Source organism: Diabrotica virgifera, chromosome 10, assembly GCF_917563875.1.
Source record: "Diabrotica virgifera virgifera chromosome 10, PGI_DIABVI_V3a".
NCBI classification, from domain to species: domain Eukaryota; kingdom Metazoa; phylum Arthropoda; class Insecta; order Coleoptera; family Chrysomelidae; genus Diabrotica; species Diabrotica virgifera.
The window spans coordinates 136573824-136594203 of NC_065452.1; the positions used below are offsets into that span (position 1 = coordinate 136573824).

Here is a 20380-nt window from a genome sequence, read left to right on the forward strand (position 1 = left end):
GATCCCGCGTATGAAAAAAAAGTTGATTAATAGCAAGCTAAAAATTTATTAATAGCTTAAGGGTGTCTAGTCGGATAAACTTTGATATATGAGAACACTGGAACAGGGGCAGTTTTAATTGTGGAACAGGTCAAAAATTTGGAACGGTCAGACCACGAAAATGGCACATTTGTTTTGTCCGACAGAACAGACATAAACTCTCCGAACAGAGATTAAACTCTCATGCAAAAATCAGACTGCTATTTATCACCTGTCATAATTCCTGTCATTTGACATATTCTACATGTTCCACTCATTAAAACGCCAATTTGGTGATAAATAGCAGTCTGATTTTTGCATGAGAGTTTAATCTCTGTTCGGAGAGTTTAAGTCTGTTCTGTCGGAAAAAATACATGTGCCGTTTTCGTGGTCTGACCGTTCCAAATTTTTAACCTGTTCCACAGTTAAAACTTCCCCTGTTCCAGTGTTCCCATATATTAATGTTTGTCCGACTAGACACCCTTAAGCTAATAATAAATTTTCAGCTTGCTATTTATCAATTTTTTTTTGTACGCAGGATCCAGACCTACCATATTATGGTGTCGGTACATCTCTACAGTATGACTGAGTTTTTTACCAAGAAATGAACAAAACTCTACACTCTATACAACTATACGTAATTTAGATGTGTACTGTGCATATGTGTTTCATGTTTTTGTAATTGTAATGGAGGTTATTTATTAATTTTTACTATATTCTCCGGCTAACCCGGATTTTCGATAACCCGGATCGGCCGCGGTCCCGATTAATCCGAGTTATCGAGGTTCCACTGTATTTGAATATTTGAAAAGTGTAAGACTAAAAAGTAAAAAATAAAAAAATATGAAAAAAAATTTTTAAGAAACGCTTTTCTTTAGTTACGGGTGACTAAAATTAAAAATATTATAAAAAGATCAACTAAAAAGCAAAAAATAAAAAATATTGAAAAATCTAACACATTCGTTAAAGAAAAGCGTGGGGCGAAAACCCTTTAATTCGATGAAGACGCGCCACGCTTTTCTTTGGCGAATGTGTTAGATTTTTTCAATTTTTTCCATTTTTTGCTGTTTAGTTGATTTTTTTATAATATTTTTAATTTTAGTCACTCGTAACTAAAGAAAAGCGTTTCTTAAGGTACTAGTACACTTTAGAAGACGAAAAATAATCATTTTTTTCAATAATTTTTTTCTTGGGACCTTTATTAAAAATGAACATAAAACTTTCTACATATTAATATCTAACTCTTAGAGAGTACAAAAAATGGACACGCGCCAACTCGTAACTCTTAATGACAAACTTTTTAAATCAAAATGTACACCGGCCAATTCGTAACTTTTCTACCTGACCAACTCGTAACTTTATACAGGTGAATTCGAAACCATTGTTTAATAGTTGTTAGGTTAAAAGGCAAGAAATAAATTTGAACAGTAACGGATTAAGCCAACACGGGGCATATAGCATATTATTATGTAAGCGAATGGTTCTTGGTTTGCTTAAATACATGTTGTGTATTATATGTACCTACCTATAAAAAAATAATAATAATTGACTTATGCTCCTTCTCAAATATGCTCGGAACATTAATAAAAAAATTAAAATATTTAAAAATTTCGAAAAACATTTTTCTTCTACATTCTTTTCTTATAACTTTAAAACGATTTATTTTGGAGCAAAGTCGTAGGAAATTAAAATAAAGATAATTGAATTTTTTATGATATACGACTAGTTAAAAATGTCTTAAATTATTACTCTTTCTGCAAAATTGCAATAAATACAAAATAAGGCGGCAAAATAAGCCTCTTTTATTCAGTGTTTTTCATCAACTTTGGTTGCACTTAGAACCTTCGTAATTCGCATAGAAAATCCTTATAACATACTTAAATCGTCCACCAAATTTCATTAAAATCGACCTGATAAATTTTGCATAATAATTTTGCAATCTAAATTTTTTTAAAAAAGTTCAAATTTTTTAAAAACTTTCTGAACAGAAAGTAGACCATTTAGAGGTTTGTTAATTTTTTCACATATAAAGAGGCTCTCTGCCTATCTAATACACTTTACAGAGTTAAAATCGGATTATCTAAGAGGCCTCAGGACTGTTTTAAAGTTATAAACAATTTTTTGGCTTATAAACAAATACAGTGAGGACGTTTGAGTTGGAATAAATTCATTTTCTCGAGAATGGGCGTCTCTGGAGATAAATCTCGAAATAAGTCGATTTTTATTTTTAAATTCTAATTTTTTGGTATACATATCATACCAGTGACGTCATCCATCTGGGCGTGATGACTCAATCGATGATTTTTTAAAATGAAAATAGGGGCCGTATGATAGCAGGCTGTATGATTCCGTCAGTATAACAGGTTGCCTTGCAACCAGATGCAGAACAGTACCATAAATGTTTTCCACTTTTTAGCACTTTCTTTAATTGAAATTTAAAATTATTTACCACCAATAACTTACACTCACGTGCACTCATTACGAAATCTGTTATCTGTTACAAGAATTTCAGTCATTTTCACAAAATGTATTTGGATTTTCTCTAGTAACTGTTCCAAGAGACAATACATAAATGATGAATACCTTTTACACCACCTTCAAAGAGAGTAATTTTTACAGGTACATACCTGGAATATCGGTATTCAATTATCAACATTACTTAAAAATGAAAGTTACTGATTCACCGGTAGTTAGTGGGTTATCGAAGAATTACCTGCGCGCCAGAGTTACGAGTTGGCCTGTAATTAGGATGGGAGATTAAAATAGTTACGAATTCACCGAGACCCCAAAAAATATATCTTTTTTCCTTTATGCACGTACACTAATATTGTAGAGGGCGCAAAAGTCGAGGCTTCGAAAAATGATGTCGGACAGTTAATCTCAGGATTGGAATATCTTAAACAAAAAAATCGTATTGCGTTTGAAAAAGGAAGGTTTCCTACCTGACAATTTATCACAATTTGACCAAAAAATAAAAAAATTAATATTTTTAACCATGAAAAACTGAAGAAAAACGAGCAATTTTTTCACAAAATTTTTTAAAATTTCTGTAACATCTTTTTTTTTTCGGAATTTTTCACTAACGGTGGTAAATTGTCACGTAAGAAACCTTCCTTTTCAAATGCCGTACGATTTTTTTGTTTCAGAGATCCCAATCCTGAGATTAACTGTCCGCCATCGGAACTACTTTTTTTCGAGGCCTCGACTTTGGCGCCATCTACAATATTAGTGTACGTGCATAAATGAAAAAAGATACATTTTTTGTATTCTCTAAGAGTTAGATATTAATATGTAACAAGTTTTATGTTTAGTTTTAATAAAGGTTCTGAGAAAAAAAATCTTAAAAAAATACTTATTTTTCGTCTTCTAAAGTGTACTAGTACCTTAAAAAATTTTTTTCATATTTTTTTATTAATTTTAAATTCATATCTTATCCAAACGAAACTTTTTATTGATTCTAATGGACATTCGGCCCTAAATTTTTGCGTTCTGCGTCTAAATTTTAAAAAAATATTTATTAGTTTTTTGAGGATTCGAAAAAATGAATGCATTTAAAGAGCATTGAAACCGAAAGTTTGCGCTTATCCACTTATTTATAACTCTTATGGTTATCATTTATCATTGCCTGTTCGTAAAATGAAAGAATTTTGAAAATTTGTTTTGTTATTGTAATAAACATGTTTTGTTTGGTGACCTTTCCGGGCCCCATTCAAATACGGGCCCGAGGCAGGTGCCTCACGGGCCTAGTGGTAAAATAGGCCCTGTATTTATTTTCGTTCAATTTGCAACTTAAGCAAATAACCTATACCGTACCGAGCTGCACTATCTGATTGTCTTATTAATTTGTTTTTTTCAATAAAAAGCTATATTCTTCGCAACAATAACAAGTTTTTTCAAAAGAAATAAATATTGTTTTGAAATACATGGTGATTCCATAATATAAGTTTTGTTGTGTGTACTTGAACTATATACTTTGTAAGTCTGTAAATCAAATCTGACATAATTGCTTTTTCATACATCCTCATTATTTTCTTATGTGTTCCTCTTCTCTAAATATTCTCTGCCGCCTGTATTCCTGCCGAAGATTTTGTTGAATACCTTTCTTGTAGGTAATATACAGTCAAGTTCTTCAGCTTCTTTTGACTGGCTTTGCAACTCGGGATGAGTCTTCGCCGCATCCACTATGGCCTTCCATCTCCAATGATCTTGCGCTTCCATTTCCCATTGTCGAATCCCAGTTCTACATAAATCAGCTTCAACGTCATCCTTCCATCTTTTTCTGGGACGACTTACTGATCTTCTACCATCTGGCCTCTCAAAAAACACAGTCTTTAACACTGTCTTCCTCTGATCTTACCACATGACCTGCCTATTTCATCCGGTTAGCTTTTATATGTCTGACGATCAGTGCTATACAGAGTCACCAATTCAGTACCACTCTCCTGTCAATTCATTTCTTTGAGGGCCATATATCATTCTGAGACCCTTCCTTTCAAATCTCTCTCTTCAATCCTGACCCCCCGGAGGGAGTGTACTGGTCGACGTGATGTCGTGTATTGTCCGTCTCCTAAGATCTCTGTCTCTGGTCATTTCTTTTAACTCATGCATAGGTCTTTTGCATATTCCCGCAATTTGATCGATCCATCTTGTTGGGGATCTTCTTCGTGATCTTCGTCCTTCCACCTTTCCTTGTATAATGAGTCTTTCCATGTTTTCTGTGTTTGCTCTCATAACATGTCCAAAGTATTTTAATTGTTGGAGATGGACTTTACTGGAGAGTCGTTGGCTTACTTTTAGCTCTCTTAAAATTGAATTATTTGTTCTATGGTCGGTCCAAGGAATTCGTAGCATTCGTCTCCAACAGAACATTTTTTCAGTGGCGTCTATCTTTCTTCTTTCCGAATTTCTCAGGGTCCAAGATTCACATTCACGTTTTATTTCTTCCTGTAGTGACTCTGTGTTTATGATTAATGATCCCAGATACAGTGTGTCAATTTTAAAACTTACAATGGCTATATCTCACGAACAAAAGCTGATATCGAAAAATGCTTGAAACCGTTTCTAGGATAGTAAGGGGGAACTAAAATGACATGAAAGAGAACTCACCCCCATCAACCCCCTAGGCCCCACCCATCACAACCAAAAAAGTTTAAATTGCAAACCCCTACTTGTGATACATCATTGAAAAGGCTATAAAAAATGCTATTCAATGGTATAAATATTAATTATACAGGGTGAAGCAATAATTGTGAAACTTTGACTTAAATGAAAAAGGACATCGCACACATCTTATGGAAAATATAATGTCACTCAAATTCAATAAAATTTATACCAATAGATTCGTTTTAAATTAACGATCAAATCTTATCATTGCGCCAACTCTCTATTTTCAAAAATAAGAGCAGAAATTGATATAAATAAATCTGAAATCAAATGAGTAGGTACATAAGTTAGAGAGAGAAAAAATATTTTAAAATACCCAGATTTTCGGTACTCCATAAATCAGGGGATTAGTTTCACTAATCCGCTTAGGCCCAGCGGGACTTAAGCTGTTATGAATAGCACTCAGAGCAATAATGATTGTAAACTAACATTTTATGGACTCCAAAAATGTGATTTCCATAAACTTTAATTGCAATTTGCGCCGTAATTAATCATAATTAAGAGTTGGCGCAATGATAAGAATTGATCGTTATATTAAAACGAATCTAATTGTATAAATTTTATTGAATTTGAGTGACATTATATTTTCCATAAGATGTGTGCGTTGTCCTTTAATAAGGTTTTGTTGAATTACAAATTTATTAAAAATGTCAATTAAGTGAATATTTAATGTGAATTCCGTTGTTTGGTAAACAATAATACAGCCTATTTTCAAATTCTGCACGAAATTTAGCAAATGTTCTAGTAATAGGGCGACATGCTTGAGTAATCCTTTCTCGCAATTCCCCAAGTGAAGCAAGTTGAGTTTTATAAACAACTGATTTAGGGTAACCCCATAGAAAAAAGTAATATACTATCCTAGTATAAAAAGTACTATCCAATGGTATAAATAATAATTATACAGGGTGTTAATATCAGCTGGCTTACTATGACTTTTGTATTTGTAATGCTATCTCCCGGACTATTATTATAAATGGTAAGTGTCCGCTCGTACTTTTTTTTGTTAATTAAAACTTAATTTGCCATTTTTCCCTTAAATCAGTTGTTTATAAAACTTAACTTGCGTCACTTGGGAAATTACGAGAAATAATTAATCAAGCATGTCGCCCTATTACTAGAAAAACATTTGTCAAACTTCGTGCAGAATTTGAAAATAGACTGTATTATTGTTTACAAAACAACGGAAGCCACTTTGAACATTTACTTAATTGACATTTTTATCAAATTTATAGTTCAACAAAACCTCATTAAATTTTTCATTTAAGCCAAAGTTTCACAATTATTGCTTCACCCTGTATAATTATTATTTATACGATGGGATAGCATTTTTTATAGCCTTTTCAATGATGTATCACAAGTAGGGGTTTGCAATTTAAACTTTTTTGGTTGTGGTGGGTGGGGCCTAGGGGGTTGATGGGGGTGAGTTCTCTTTCATGTCATTTTAGTTCCCCCTTACTATCCTAGAAACTGTTTCAAGCATTTTTTGTTTTCAGCTTTTGTTCGTGAGATATAGCCATTGTAAGTTTTAAAATTGACACACTGTATAAGTATGAGCTCACAACCTCAAACCGATCAATTGTGGTTATGTGTGGATGATTGTTATGTAGTCTATCCACTATCATGATCTTTGTCTTTGATATGTTTAATTCCAGACCAAATATTTGACTTTCGTTTTCAACCAGTCGGATAAGGTCAATCAGCTCTGCTTGACTATTTTGCAAGAGGGCTGTGTCATCTGCAAAACGTAGGTTGTTTATTTTATGACCATTTATTCAGATGCCTTTTTCCCATCCTTCAAGTGCTCTTCTCATAATATGGTCTCCATATATATTGAATAGTTTTGGAGATAGTATACATCCCTGTCTGACACCCCGTTCTGGATGAAATTCGTTTGAAAGTGTATCAAGCACTTTAACTGATCCAGTAGTGTGTTCGTATAGTTCAGTTATAAGCGAAATAAAGTGTTGGGGTACGCCTACTTCTTTTAGTATTCGACCACTTGACCCTGTCGAACACCTTACGACAATCTATAAAGCATATCCTTTCAAATACCAGCAGTTTATTTATTTCCCGCTGATATAGAGTCAATGTCTCACTTCCATATGTAACAACTGGGCGAATAATGGACATAAACAGTCAAGTTACATAGCAATAACTTCATTCACCCTCAATCTTACTTCATTCATAATGCAATGAAGTCGTTGAAATATTCAGGAATTCAAAAAGTTTCATAATTCAAAACATTACAATTTGTTAAGTACTTCACTTACCACATCGGATGCAGCGGTGTATTGATTGTAGAGCAAACTCTCCAGTGCCATCCATTTGACGGGTTTGCTTTCTTGACACTGCAGGCAGAAGTAATCATTTGGAAATAGATCACGTGACAAGGAGTTGTCGGTAATTTTGACTTGGAGCTTGTCATCAATTCTGCAATGAAATAAATATATTAGAACACTAAATATTCATCATTAACCCTTTCCCTGCGCATGTCACGGATCCGTATTCGTAACTGCCGCTTCTGGGAATTTCTTATTTCAAAAGTTAGCAGTCAAAGGGTTAAACAGATTACAGAGAAAGCATTAGAATTCAATACAACCGCATTAGTATGTTTGATCGACTTGAAGAAGACACTTGACAGAGTAAGACTATAGATGTACTACGTCTCTTACGGATTCTACAGATATAGGCAATGGAGTAAGACAGAGGGATTATTAGGGGACTATTAGGGGACACTATGCTATTCTATCTAATTATGGATGAAGGCATAAAGAACGTCAATAAAGGAAGATGATATGGAATGGCCTCCACAGACCTCCAGATTTAGTACAAGAGCAAAACAATTTAACATGACGATTTCAACTTCTAAAGCTAGAAGAAAAGTAATCAGTAAAGAACCAATATAATATATTACTGAATTTCGATGGAGTTAGCATTGAACAAGTAATGGAAATGATGTATCTCAGACTGTCCAGCTAGGAAGACATTAAAAAATAAGTAAGAGATCAAGTACAAAGAGTAAATAAATTAGCAGAATGAATCTACAAGGACAGTATAAGACCAATAATGACGTACGCATCAGAAACAAGACCCGACATAGTCAAAACACAGAGAATGCTAGAAAGAGTAGAAATGAGAATACTCAGAAGAATTACAGAACACACACTCAGAGACCCAAAAATGAGTAACGAGATTAAAACAAAATGTAATGTATTGGGTATAAACAAGTGGACGATAAATAGAAAAAAGAATGGAACAATCACATCAGTGATATGGCCAACAAAATAGTCATTAAAATGACAGGGGATCTCGAAGTTCGATACAGGCAACAACCCGCCAATGGACAAGCAAAATTGGTTTAAAAACAATATAAAAAAAATCCGATCCATCTGGTTCTTCTGTGCAAAAATGTATACAATAAGACCCTTTAAGATTGGAGCAAAAAATATGCTAACTTACACGACATTTCTGGTGGCGATATCCTTGTAGCAAATATGTTGGCCATGCAGATACATGATTCCCAATAAAATTTGAATGGCTATGTCCACCAAGTTTTGTGTTGATAGTACTATCTGGTTCTTCTTTTGTCGACATTTTATGAGGAATCTGAAAAAATATCGTAAAGTTACACTGAGTGAAATAAAGTCAAAAGGCATAAGCGTAGATTATCCGAAGGGATCATTTCATAATAAGTGAAATAAATTCCTGACCAATGTTTAAATTGAGTTAATTGATTTTGTTAAACTTTTATTTTGGCCAATTACTGATGACACGTCATTTAGAATTGACAGATCTATATCATTTTCACTCAACGAAAAAGGTACGTAATATCAATAAAAATGTTAATTCAGATAACAAACGCAATACTTAAAATTTGTCCAATTCTTGGTTTTATTGGGACAACAAAACGATGTTCATCAATTCATTATTTTCGTTCGTTGAGCCAATGTATTACGTTTATTGAATGGATGAACATTCATGATGTATACCATAATATCACTTTATCGGTATTACGAACTCTGTTCACTGAGTCAACGAACAATATTTATTGATATTACGAACTCTGTTCACTGAGTCAACGAACACTATTTATTGAAACAACAACGTCGTTAATTGACCGACGAAGACTTTTCGTTATGTCAATATCAGTGTTATTTCTCCTAACGTATTTCAAAAAAGAGGTCTCAGCAAGAATAGCTGCGGGAAATAGAGCATTATACTCCAGTATATATTTTGACAGTCAAAAGCATTAAAAAAATAAGTTTATATTACACCGTTAGAAACATACAGGACGATCAAATCAGTATGATTTTTTAATAAAAGTGCTCGTAACTTTGAAACACTCAGTATAACCCTAGACAAGTGTTATATCTCTAGAATCAGAAAAATGTAGAGAACCAGATATTGAATAAAATACAGGGTGTTCCATTTAAAAAAACATAACTTTGGCACCGTGTTATGGAGGACCCTGTATATATCTCATTAATTTTAAAATGTGTACATTAAAGGTGTCTATAACTTTTATTAACAACTTTTTTTCATATATTGTATAATAACAGATATATTGGACTTTGTCACAGAAGTTGATCACCCTGTATAATTACATTAAGTAGTTGAACGTTGATTTTTCTTCCATATGGGTGTCTCTAGTGCCTTTTTAAATAACTGGTCCGAGTAAACATTGAAAAATATTGGGGACAAATGCAACCTTGTCTGGCTCCTCGATGTATGAAGATTTCGTCGATGTAGTTATCTCCAATTTTTACGATAGCAGTTTGATTCCAGTACAAATTTTTAATAACGCGAATATCTTTTTTAGGTATCTTTTCCTATATTTTTTAGCATTTGCATTCATTTTACGTGCTGTACTTTATCAAATGCCTTTTCGAAATCCACGAAGCATGCAAATACATCTTTTCTTTGATCACAACATTTTTAAAATAGGATCTTTAGCGCAAAAAGTACCTCACTGGTTTTCATAGCGTTTCTAAAACCAAATTGAGATCTTTTTCGCATTTGCGTCTAATTCTGTTGTAAAGAACACTTTCCACAACATATTTAAAAAGTAAAAAAATACGATTAAAATTTTTATTAACTTTATATAAAATAATGAATAATTAACATAATTTTCCATCGTATAACTCCAATAATTTAAAATAATTTTAGAAGTGTTGGTAATGTCAGTAAATTAAGATTAAATAACAGTTGATGATTTATATCTCTAATTTCGCCGGCAGATGAAATTATCGTGATTACCCCATTATAATATTTAAAATTATTTGCAGCCTTGTGATGTTAAAAATAATAGATTTGTGTTTATTTTTTAAAATTCTCTCACCAAAACATCTCGAGGACAGTGGATAGAATGTTTTGTTTATGGAGGATGTGTAATGCTGCGACAATAAAAGTATTTCTCTATAAAATATAGCAAGATTCTGATATACTCCGCTAAAATATATTTCGCATAATAATTTTCTTTGTCTTTCTTTGATTACTGCTTCTTACAAGATCTTGGTTTTCATCTTTTAGTTTTTCCAGAACATCAATCATCAACTGGCCCACCACGTTTAACTTCGGTTGTTGTTTGGGTTTATAAACATAGGTATACAGGGTGTTTCATTAATAATTGTCCATATAGTAAATCGAGAAACCTTAGCACAAAATACGAAGATTAAACCTAAAACACTTAAATAAAATATTGTTCCTTACTGAGTTACAGGGTGTTTTATCTAAAAATTTAAAAACTATTTTTGCTCAGTATTTTAAATCTATTCGACGTATACTTTTCATACTTGGCAGGAAGTATAGGTACTGTACAAACTACTAAATTATGTTAAACAAACGTTTCTGGCTGTTACCAGAGGTGTACGACGGGGGAAAGTGAATGGTTGACCCTTTCCAAATTCTACGCCACTGGCGAAATTGCTATTTTAGTTCAATTTTTGGATTCTCCAATACTTTCTATGAAAATAATATACTCTTCATTCGTAACGATAAAGTCATTAGTTTTCGAGATCTTTGAAGTTAAAAATGAAACGACACGGTTATTTTGATTAATGTATTGTGTCGCTTCATTTTTAATTTCAAATATCTCGAAAACTAATCATTTTATCGTTACGATTGAAGAGTATATTATTTACATAAAAAGTATTGCAAAATCAAAAAATTACACTAAAATACCAATTTCGTCAGTGGCGTAGAATTTGGGAAGGGTCACCCAGCCACTATCCCCTGTCGTACGCCTCTGGTAGAAGCTAAAAACGTTTATTTATCTTAATTTAGTAGGGTGTACAGTACCTACACTTTCTGTCAAGTGTGATAACAATACGCCAAATAGTTTTAAAGTACTGGGTACAAATAATTTTTAAGTTTTAATCATATGAATCATATCATAAATTAATCAAAATAACTGTGTCGTTTCATATTTAACTTCAAATATATCGAAAACTAATGACTTTATCGTTACCAATGAAGACTATGTTATTTACGTAGAAAGTATTGGAGAATCTAAAAATGGCACTAAAATAGTAATTCCTCCAGTAGCGTAGAATTTGAGAAGGATCAATCATTCACCATCCCCTGTCGTACGCCTCTGGCAGTAGCTAGAAACGTTTGTTTATCATAATTTAGTAAGGTGTCTAGTAGTTGCACTTTCTGTCAAGTATGAAAAGGATACGTCAAATAGTTTTAAAATGCCGAGCAAAAATAGTTTTTAAATTTTTAGATAAAACACCCTGTAACTCAGTAACGAACCACATTTTATTTAAGTGTTTTAGGTTAAATCTTCGTATTTTGTTCTGAGGTTTCTCCAGTTACTATATGGACAATTATTAATGAAACACCCTGTATAGGTACAGTTTGTCAAACCTAGGAACAAGTTTGACAAACTGTATCATCTGCGTTTATTATACTTTTGAAATTTGTACTTCATTAAATTTTGTTTCTGTAAAAAGGTTTCCCAAGGTTTTGCTTGACGAATAAAACTTCTGAATAGAAGTCAAACCGCATGGGAAACAATACATAGCCCTCTTTTACTGTTTTACATACATTTCTGAATATTTATTACTTGATTAAAATTGGAAAGAAATCCTTTGTAAAAGGTATAAAATTTTTTTTTATTAAAAATCCCTTAAAAGGCCTACATCACAACAAAACGTTTTCGATTTTTATAAAAAAACCATCATCAGTGTTCGATAAACTGGATGCTAGCTGAGCCACAAAAGAAAAATATCTGGGTAAAAACCCTTTACATAAAATATAGATGCCTTAAAAGTGCATACTTCAATAAAAAGGCCTGTGATGGTCACATGGCAAACAGGATAATGCCCTAAGGTAAGGTATACAGGTTTCCCAACAAAGGTTTCCAAAGGTTTCCCAACAGGTTTCCAAATTGAGTTGATCACATTTCAATGACTTAATGGCAACTGAAATGTCATTGAAATGTGATCAACTCAATTTGGATCCCACGTGTTGGGAAACCTGTATACCTTACCTTAGGGCATTATCCTGTTTGCCATGTGACCATCACAGGCCTTTTTATTGAAGTATGCACTTTTAAGGCATCTACATTTTATGTAAAGGGTTTTTACCCAGATATTTTTCTTTTGTGGCTCAGCTAGCATCCAGTTTATCGAACATTGATGATGATTTTTTATAAAAATCGAAAACGTTTTGTTGTGATGTAGCCCTTTTAAGGGATTTTTAATAAAAAAAAAATTTTATACCTTTTACAAAGGATTTCTTTCCAATTTTGTGATTGATGGTATATAGCCAACTACAGGAAAACTTTTTCTTTTCCTTGTGGATTTTATTACTTGATTCTAATCCACAGATTCTAAATCACAGAAAAGGCCATTGAGTACAATCATCCAGCATATCTATGTTTTATAGACCTGACAAAGGCTTTCGATCGCGTCCAAGTCGAAGACGTCTTACATTTACTGTATAGAAGCAACATACCAATCAATATTATACAAGCCATCGAAAACATCTATTTTCATAATCAAATACAGGCAAAGATAAATGGAAAACTAACGCAATTTATACCAGTACAAAGCGGAGTTAGACAAGGTGACTCATTAAGCCTACTGCTCTTTAATATAATATTGGACGAAATAATAGAAGCAGTACGTAATGGTCATGGTTACAGAATGGGGAATAAAGAAATCCAAATATTGTCTTATGCAGACGAGGCCGCAATAATCGCCGAGACAGAAGACGATCTCCAAAGATTAACACACATCTTCAATACAACAGCCAAGAAATACAATATGATAATATCAGCAGAAAAAAAAACAAATGTATGACAACATCTAAATACCTACTACGATGTAAAATCGAAATTGATGGGAAAATAATAAAGCAGGAAGCAAGGTTTAGATATCTGGGAATAGATATAACCAGTTACGGAGATGTTGAAGAGGAAGTCCGACAACAAAGCTTAAAAGCAAGTAAAGCGGCGGGATCTCTTAATGACACAATCTGGAAGAACAAACACCTAATACAAGACACAAAAGCAAGAATCTATAAAGCAGCAATTAGACCTATATTGACATACACGGCGGAGACAAGACCTGACACATCTAAAACGAGACAACTACTAGAAACAACAGAGACGAAAATACTTCCACGAATATCAGAGAAAAGTCTGTTGGATAGGGAGAGAAGCGAAAACATAAGAAGATCATGCAATGTAGAAGACATAAATGGATGGGTGACAAAATGGAAACAGGAGTGGAACGAACACATTAGTAGAATGGCTGAGGATAGGATAGTACGAATAGCATGAGATAAGTCATCAAATTGACGAAGAAGTATTGGAAGACCAAAAAAAAGATGGTGCGATAACTTAAACAATTTAGGAGGCAAATATTGAAGAAGAAACAGGCTTAAGCCTGCATACAAGAAGGAAGAAGAAGAAGAAGATTCTAATCCTGACACTTTGCCTTCAATATAGTTCTTCTTCTTGTACTTGTTGTAGATCTGATGGTCTCTTAATTTCATTGTTGAATAATATCTTGAGAGGTAGACTACCAGGTAGCTCTTTATCTCTTAGGTGAGGCAATAACGATCTTTTGCAGACGATACTGTACTGTACAAGACAACAATATGCCGCACTATAACCTTCACTACAGAAACAAGATCTGACACCTCTTCTTCTTCTTCTTCTTCTTCTTCTTCTTCTTCTTAGCCTTCTATCATCCACCTTTGGATATAGACCTCTCTCAACTCCTTCCATCGGTATCTATCCTGAGCAACATACTTCCATTTTGTTCCTTCTATTTTGCTGGTGTCATCTACCCATCTCATTTGTGGTCTGTTGGTCGTCTACCTTTGTAAGGTCTTCAATATTGTATTGTGGTGTTCCATTGTTGATCTTTTGGTCTAGCAGTGTGCCTGCGAAGATCCATTTAAGTTTAGCAATTTTTGTTGTGATATCCTCGACTATTGTGTTTGATCTTACTCGTCGTTCCTCTTTCTAACTGACAGTCTTATATCCAGGGCCCCCGTAACCGGGCGTGCAACGCGTGCGACGCACGCGGGCGCAACCCCGAAAGGGCGCCAAACCGAAGTTTTGGTAAATAAGAAATATTTATTTTAATTGAGATCATTTTTTATTAAATTTTAATTTTTGTCATGGATTCCTAGAGAAATGTCAAAAATCAAATATTGTGTTATTACTGAAAAAATCATTAAAATCTTATTTTATGTTTGGTGTTAACAAATAATTACTACTAGATATTATTGTATTCTGAAAAATAATATAATGTCCGAATTTAAGGTATCGGTTTCTAGATTTAAGAGCGTAGGCGCATAATTTCGGACCAATGTTTTTTAAATGTACTAATTTTTTTCGAATCCTGAGAAAACTAATAAATATTTTTGACAAATTTAAACGCAGAATGAAGGATTACATTATTACCAAGGGCCAAAAGTCCATTAGAATAAACAAAAAGTTTTTTTGAATGAGATACCTAAAATTAAGGGTATTGGCGCACAATCTCGCATGTCAAAATGTTCAATGTGTTTTAAATGTATTAATTTTTTTTCGAATCCTGAAAAAACTAATAAGTATTTTTGAAAAATTTAAACGCAGAATGAAAGATTACGTTATTACTAAGGGCAGAAAGTCCCTGAAAACGTCTAGAATGTTTATTTTAATAAGTTACATGGGCGAAAAAAAAAGAGAAAATTTAGTGTGACTTTTAATTTCAAATATCTCATTCAAAAGAAACTTTTTGGTTATTCTAAGGGAGTTTCGGCCCTCGGAAATAATGCAATCGTTCATTCTGCGTTTAACTTTTTCAAAAATACTTATTAGCTTTCTCAGGATTCGAAAAAAATGAATATGTACATATAAAACACATTGAAGATTTTGACAAGCGACATTTTACGCTTATGCCCTTAAAAATCATACTAAATTTTCTCTTTTTTCACCCCTGTAACTTTTTAAAATAAACATTATAGTAGTTTTCAGGGACTTTCGACCCTCGGTAATAATGCAATCTTTCATTCTGCTTTTAAATTTTCAAAAATACTTAAGTACATACCTATTAGTTTTCTCAGGATTCGAAAAAAATGAATGCATTTAAAAAACATTGGCCCCGAATTTTGCGCCTACCCTCTTAACTAATATATTAATGTTTTATTTGTTTTTTTTGCCATCGTAAGCAAATCAGTTACAAGAAAAATAAAATTTGAGTTCTTGCAATTTCTGTTGTTTTATTACGAGTAAAAAATAAATTTAAATTTATTTCATAAGTGGATGTAGTAGAGGTAAGGGCGCTAAAATATATGCCGCACGCGGGCGCCGCTCAGCCTTGCGGGGGCCCTGCTTATACCCAACATTACCCTTTCTATCAGAGCCTATTTTACTTTAAATCAGGCCCGAGGCACTACATAATTTTCGGGCCCCTAAAAAAATTTAATATTAATATTAATAATAAGTAGTGGGAAAAATCCTTCATCAAGAGATAGCTATAAGGCTGGGACTTCTACAAACGGACCATCACTCATATTATCAATACGTCCCTATGCTTGAGGATGGCAACTACAAGCTATACTGGGACCGTACTGTGCTCACAGACCAAACCGTGGCACATAATAGACCAGATCTCGTACTAGTTAATAAATTAACAAGACAATTAACACTAATTGATGTAGCGATACCTAACAACAATAATCTACGTAGGAAATTTACTGAAAAGATCGCCAAGTACAGAGATCTGGAAATTCAAATACGAAGACAATGGAGAATGCAAAGTACCCAGATGATACCTGTTATTATGTCTACTACTGGAGTCATTCCGAAGAACCTCCTCGAAAACATAAAAAAGCTGGATCTAAATGAACACCTTTATAAGACCATGCAGAAAGCTGTACTACTCGCGACGGCCAGAAGTGTACGAAAATTTCTGGGAGATACTCTAGCATACCAAGTCACCTAGGGCTCGATAACACGGAAAGAGTCCCACCAGAGCTCAATCCTTTTGATACCGTAGGCATCTGGGATGAGTCAATTTTCCCCTTAGAGAAAGTGTGAGCCGTATGGCTAAATCTGGATAATAATAATAACTTTTTTAAATGTATTAATATAGTTGCACCAGAAATTTAAAATTTTATTAGCAATAAATAAAATTTATATTTAAACAATTCAACATTGTTTAATTGTATAAAGTGCAAAAACTACCGTGGAATTTCTCTGCTATGTACAGCATATAAAATACTCACTAAGTATATTATAAACCAGCGGCTCCAATCAATAGCAGAAAATATTATTGGAGAGTATCAGACGGGGAAGGTCGACAATGAATCAAATATTTACAGTCAAGCAGGTCTTAGTAAATCATGGGAACACGACATTGATGTTTACAACGTGTTTGTAGACTTCAAACGGGCATACGACTCAGTCAAAAGGAACAGACTATACTATATTGGCTGAATTGGCAATACCACACAAGCTAATTAGATTCATAAAGCCACAATGGATGAAACTCAGGCATGTGTATGGGTACAAAACCATCGGACAGACTTTTTCAAAAACTCGCATGGATTGAAGCAGGGAGATGGCCCCAACCTTGTTTAACCTGGCACTGGAGTGTGCGGTTAGGCAAATGCAAACTGGACGAGAAAACCTACTGACCAACAGAACCGTTCCACTGGCCGCTTATGCCGATGATATTAATATTATGAATAGAACATCAGCAGGAGCACAGGAAACATACGCAGAGTTAAAAAGGCAAACGAAAAGGCTAGGTCTAGAAATTGCAGGGAAAGAGACCGGTTTGAAAGCCAAGAAAGCGCTGGGAAGACACAGTAAGCAGCGATGGAAGCATTTTTAGGAGTCCATGTATGGAAACGAGTAGCCACAGACAAACAAGGGTAGAGGCAAAAAATAAAGGACGCCAAGGCTCAATTTGGGCTGTAGTGCCGTAGAAGAAGAAGAAGAAGAACAAGATGGGAGGACTAACTTTCTTTTTGTGCACTGTTGTGGGGTTTAAAATATCATGATATGTTATCTTTTTGTGCCTGTCGTTCCTGTTCCATTAATTTTTACTTTTTTGGTTTTTCACTGCCACTTAATGTTTGTAACTATGACAATAACGAAACGCTCACTTAGTTAAGAAAAATAGGTGTTAAAAGAAATTTAATAAAACGAGTAATGATTAATGAATAGATAAGTTGAACTAACTTTAAAAGCACAGGACTGAAAACTAATGAAAGCAAGCAATACCTTATCTTTGTAGAAAACGGCATCAAACTTTGAATTAAATATTACATTTAAAAGTGCATTTTGAATAAATTTTATGACAATACGTGCCAATATCTCTTGTTAATCCTTCGGAGTGGCGTCTAAATTTTTGTTTATTGTTATTGATGCCGAGAAGGCAATCTACCTGCTCTTATTGCAGTTTTATAAGAACGGTTTATGGTTTATGAATATAACTCTCATTGTTATCATTTATCATTTCCTGTTCGGAAAAATGAAATAATTTTGAAAATTTATTTTGTTTTTGTCGTACAAAATTTCTTTTAGTGATCTTTTTGGGCCCCATTAAAATGCGGGCCCGAAGCAGGGGCCTTATGAGCCTAGTTGTAAAATAGGCCCTGCTTTCTATTGCTTTATGTTGAGGCTAGTTTATTCATATTTCTATTTTAAAATAGTAATAAATAGAAATAGAAAGGTCTGACACAAGTAGAACTAAACGAATGAAAAAAACAATACTGAGGAGAAAAACCGGCAAAATTTTATATTATAAGAAAAGCACGACGGAAAAACATACCCGGTTTACACGTGGGTACAAAAAACAAAAATTGGATGGAATAAAAATATTGATGGAATAACGCAAAACAGAAAAGTACGGATATATCGAGAAAAATCGCCAATAGTACGAATTACATTGGGCTAAACTTTACTGTGACTGTTTCAATTTAGAAGATACTCACTCCTCCTTAGTGAGGTCCTGTTGTGAAGAGACAGGAATTTTTTCAGCGAAGTGTTTAAAAAAGAAGTGGTAATTGGTAATTCAAAAATGATGAAAAGCGTGATCGTAGAAGCAAGGAAGTTAAAAAAACAAACCTTGAATAGTAAAAGTGTGTAAAATTACAATCATTTATATTTATATTTCAATCGTACAGTCATAAATCATATTTTACCTTTCATGTTGCTGTACGAATAAATGAAATAATTATATGAATAATTAGGAAGTTTACAGGAAAAAATGTATTAAATATTTATCTCACAGCATATCTTAAAGTTAAAACGTTTTACAATGCCAAATTTCAGATAGTATAAAAGATGAAAGTGCTAAGGAAAAAGCTTGAAACCATGAAAAAGAAACTCCGCAGGAATGGGCATACCAGTTAGAAACGAATACCCATATACCCAAAGTTTTGCTGACGACCAAATAGTGATCGGGCAAGACGAAGATTTTCTCTATGATGAGAAAAGTGGAACAGGAATATACAATGAATGAAATAGAAATAAACCTAAAGAAAACGGAATAGTGAAAATAGACGAAGGTAAACATATCAAAGGAGCAGACAAGTACAAGAATTTACGTTTCATAATATCAAACAACGGAACAACAAGATATAAAAATAGACTAGAGACTGCATACGAAAAATGAACCCGGTAGCATATTACCTGAAATCGGTTAGCCTTTGAAATACACTATAGTTGATTTTTTAACCAAGAGGAGTAAACTAAAAAGGAAGATTCACACCCAAGAAAGTTACTAGAAAAGTCACCAAATTCATCTTTTTTCGTTGATCATATCAGCTTTCGATGATAATCCATACATATTATATTATACTAACACATCGCTAAAGAGTTCTAAAAACAACTGTTTTTATATAAAAGTAGACTGAAAATCTAAAAATTAAAGGAATAATGCAGAAAACACAAAAAATCGCCGATATACTTAATTAACCTATAAAATGACAGAAGTGCCAAAATTTCATAAATGTCATTAGTGTCAAAATTTAATAACAGTGGAGTAAACTTGCCTGCGGTTCGACCAATTAGAAACAAGCATTACGGCGCGGCAAATTTGAATCACTCCTCTTGGTTAAAAAACAAACAATAATACCCTACAAATCCTCATTGATTTCGGAACCTAATTAATTATAAGACATCTATTAAATTATGGTGTCTAAGTTTTTATTGCAATTAATATTATTGTAGGTATTTTATAGGTACATATTTCAATTTATTGCTTCAAAAACAGGAATAGAAATGTGGAAGCTGCAATAAACCTAGCATACTTAAGAATGTGTTTTTTGACCCTAACCCGAGAAACAAATAAAACAAAAATTATAAAACGCAAATGAATAAAAAACAAATAAATATTTTTTCTTGATTTATTTATAAGTACAGATATAATTATTACTCATATACAGGGCGTCCATAAAGTAACGCACATTATTAGCTAAATAAACAACATTATTAGAAACTACCGAAACAGATCGATTTTTGATTTTAATTTATGATTTTTTGGTTTATATATCATACTAGTGACGTCATCCGTCTGAACGTGATTATGTAATGGATGATTTTTAAAGGAGAATAGGGGTCGTGTGATATCTCATTTGAAAGGCAATTCAATTCTCTCTTCAGTAATATAAACATTAACTTAATTATTTATACAGGGTGTCCAAAAACAATTTTTTAATTAAATTAATTGACACAAAAAGAAGA

The 20380-nt window shown here is 33.2% G+C and overlaps 1 protein-coding gene across 1 annotated transcript in view; it reads right to left on the reverse strand.

Moving 5' to 3' along the window:
- LOC114330306 (tyrosine-protein kinase RYK-like) overlaps positions 1-20380 on the reverse strand; it is a 548089-nt gene that overhangs the window by 146056 nt on the left and 381653 nt on the right. The window contains exons 7-8 of the mRNA XM_050641415.1: positions 8641-8787; positions 7452-7611 (exon numbers count right to left, since the gene is read on the reverse strand). Of these exons, the coding sequence (XP_050497372.1) occupies positions 7452-7611; positions 8641-8787 (307 nt within the window). The remainder of the gene's footprint in view (positions 1-7451; positions 7612-8640; positions 8788-20380) is intronic.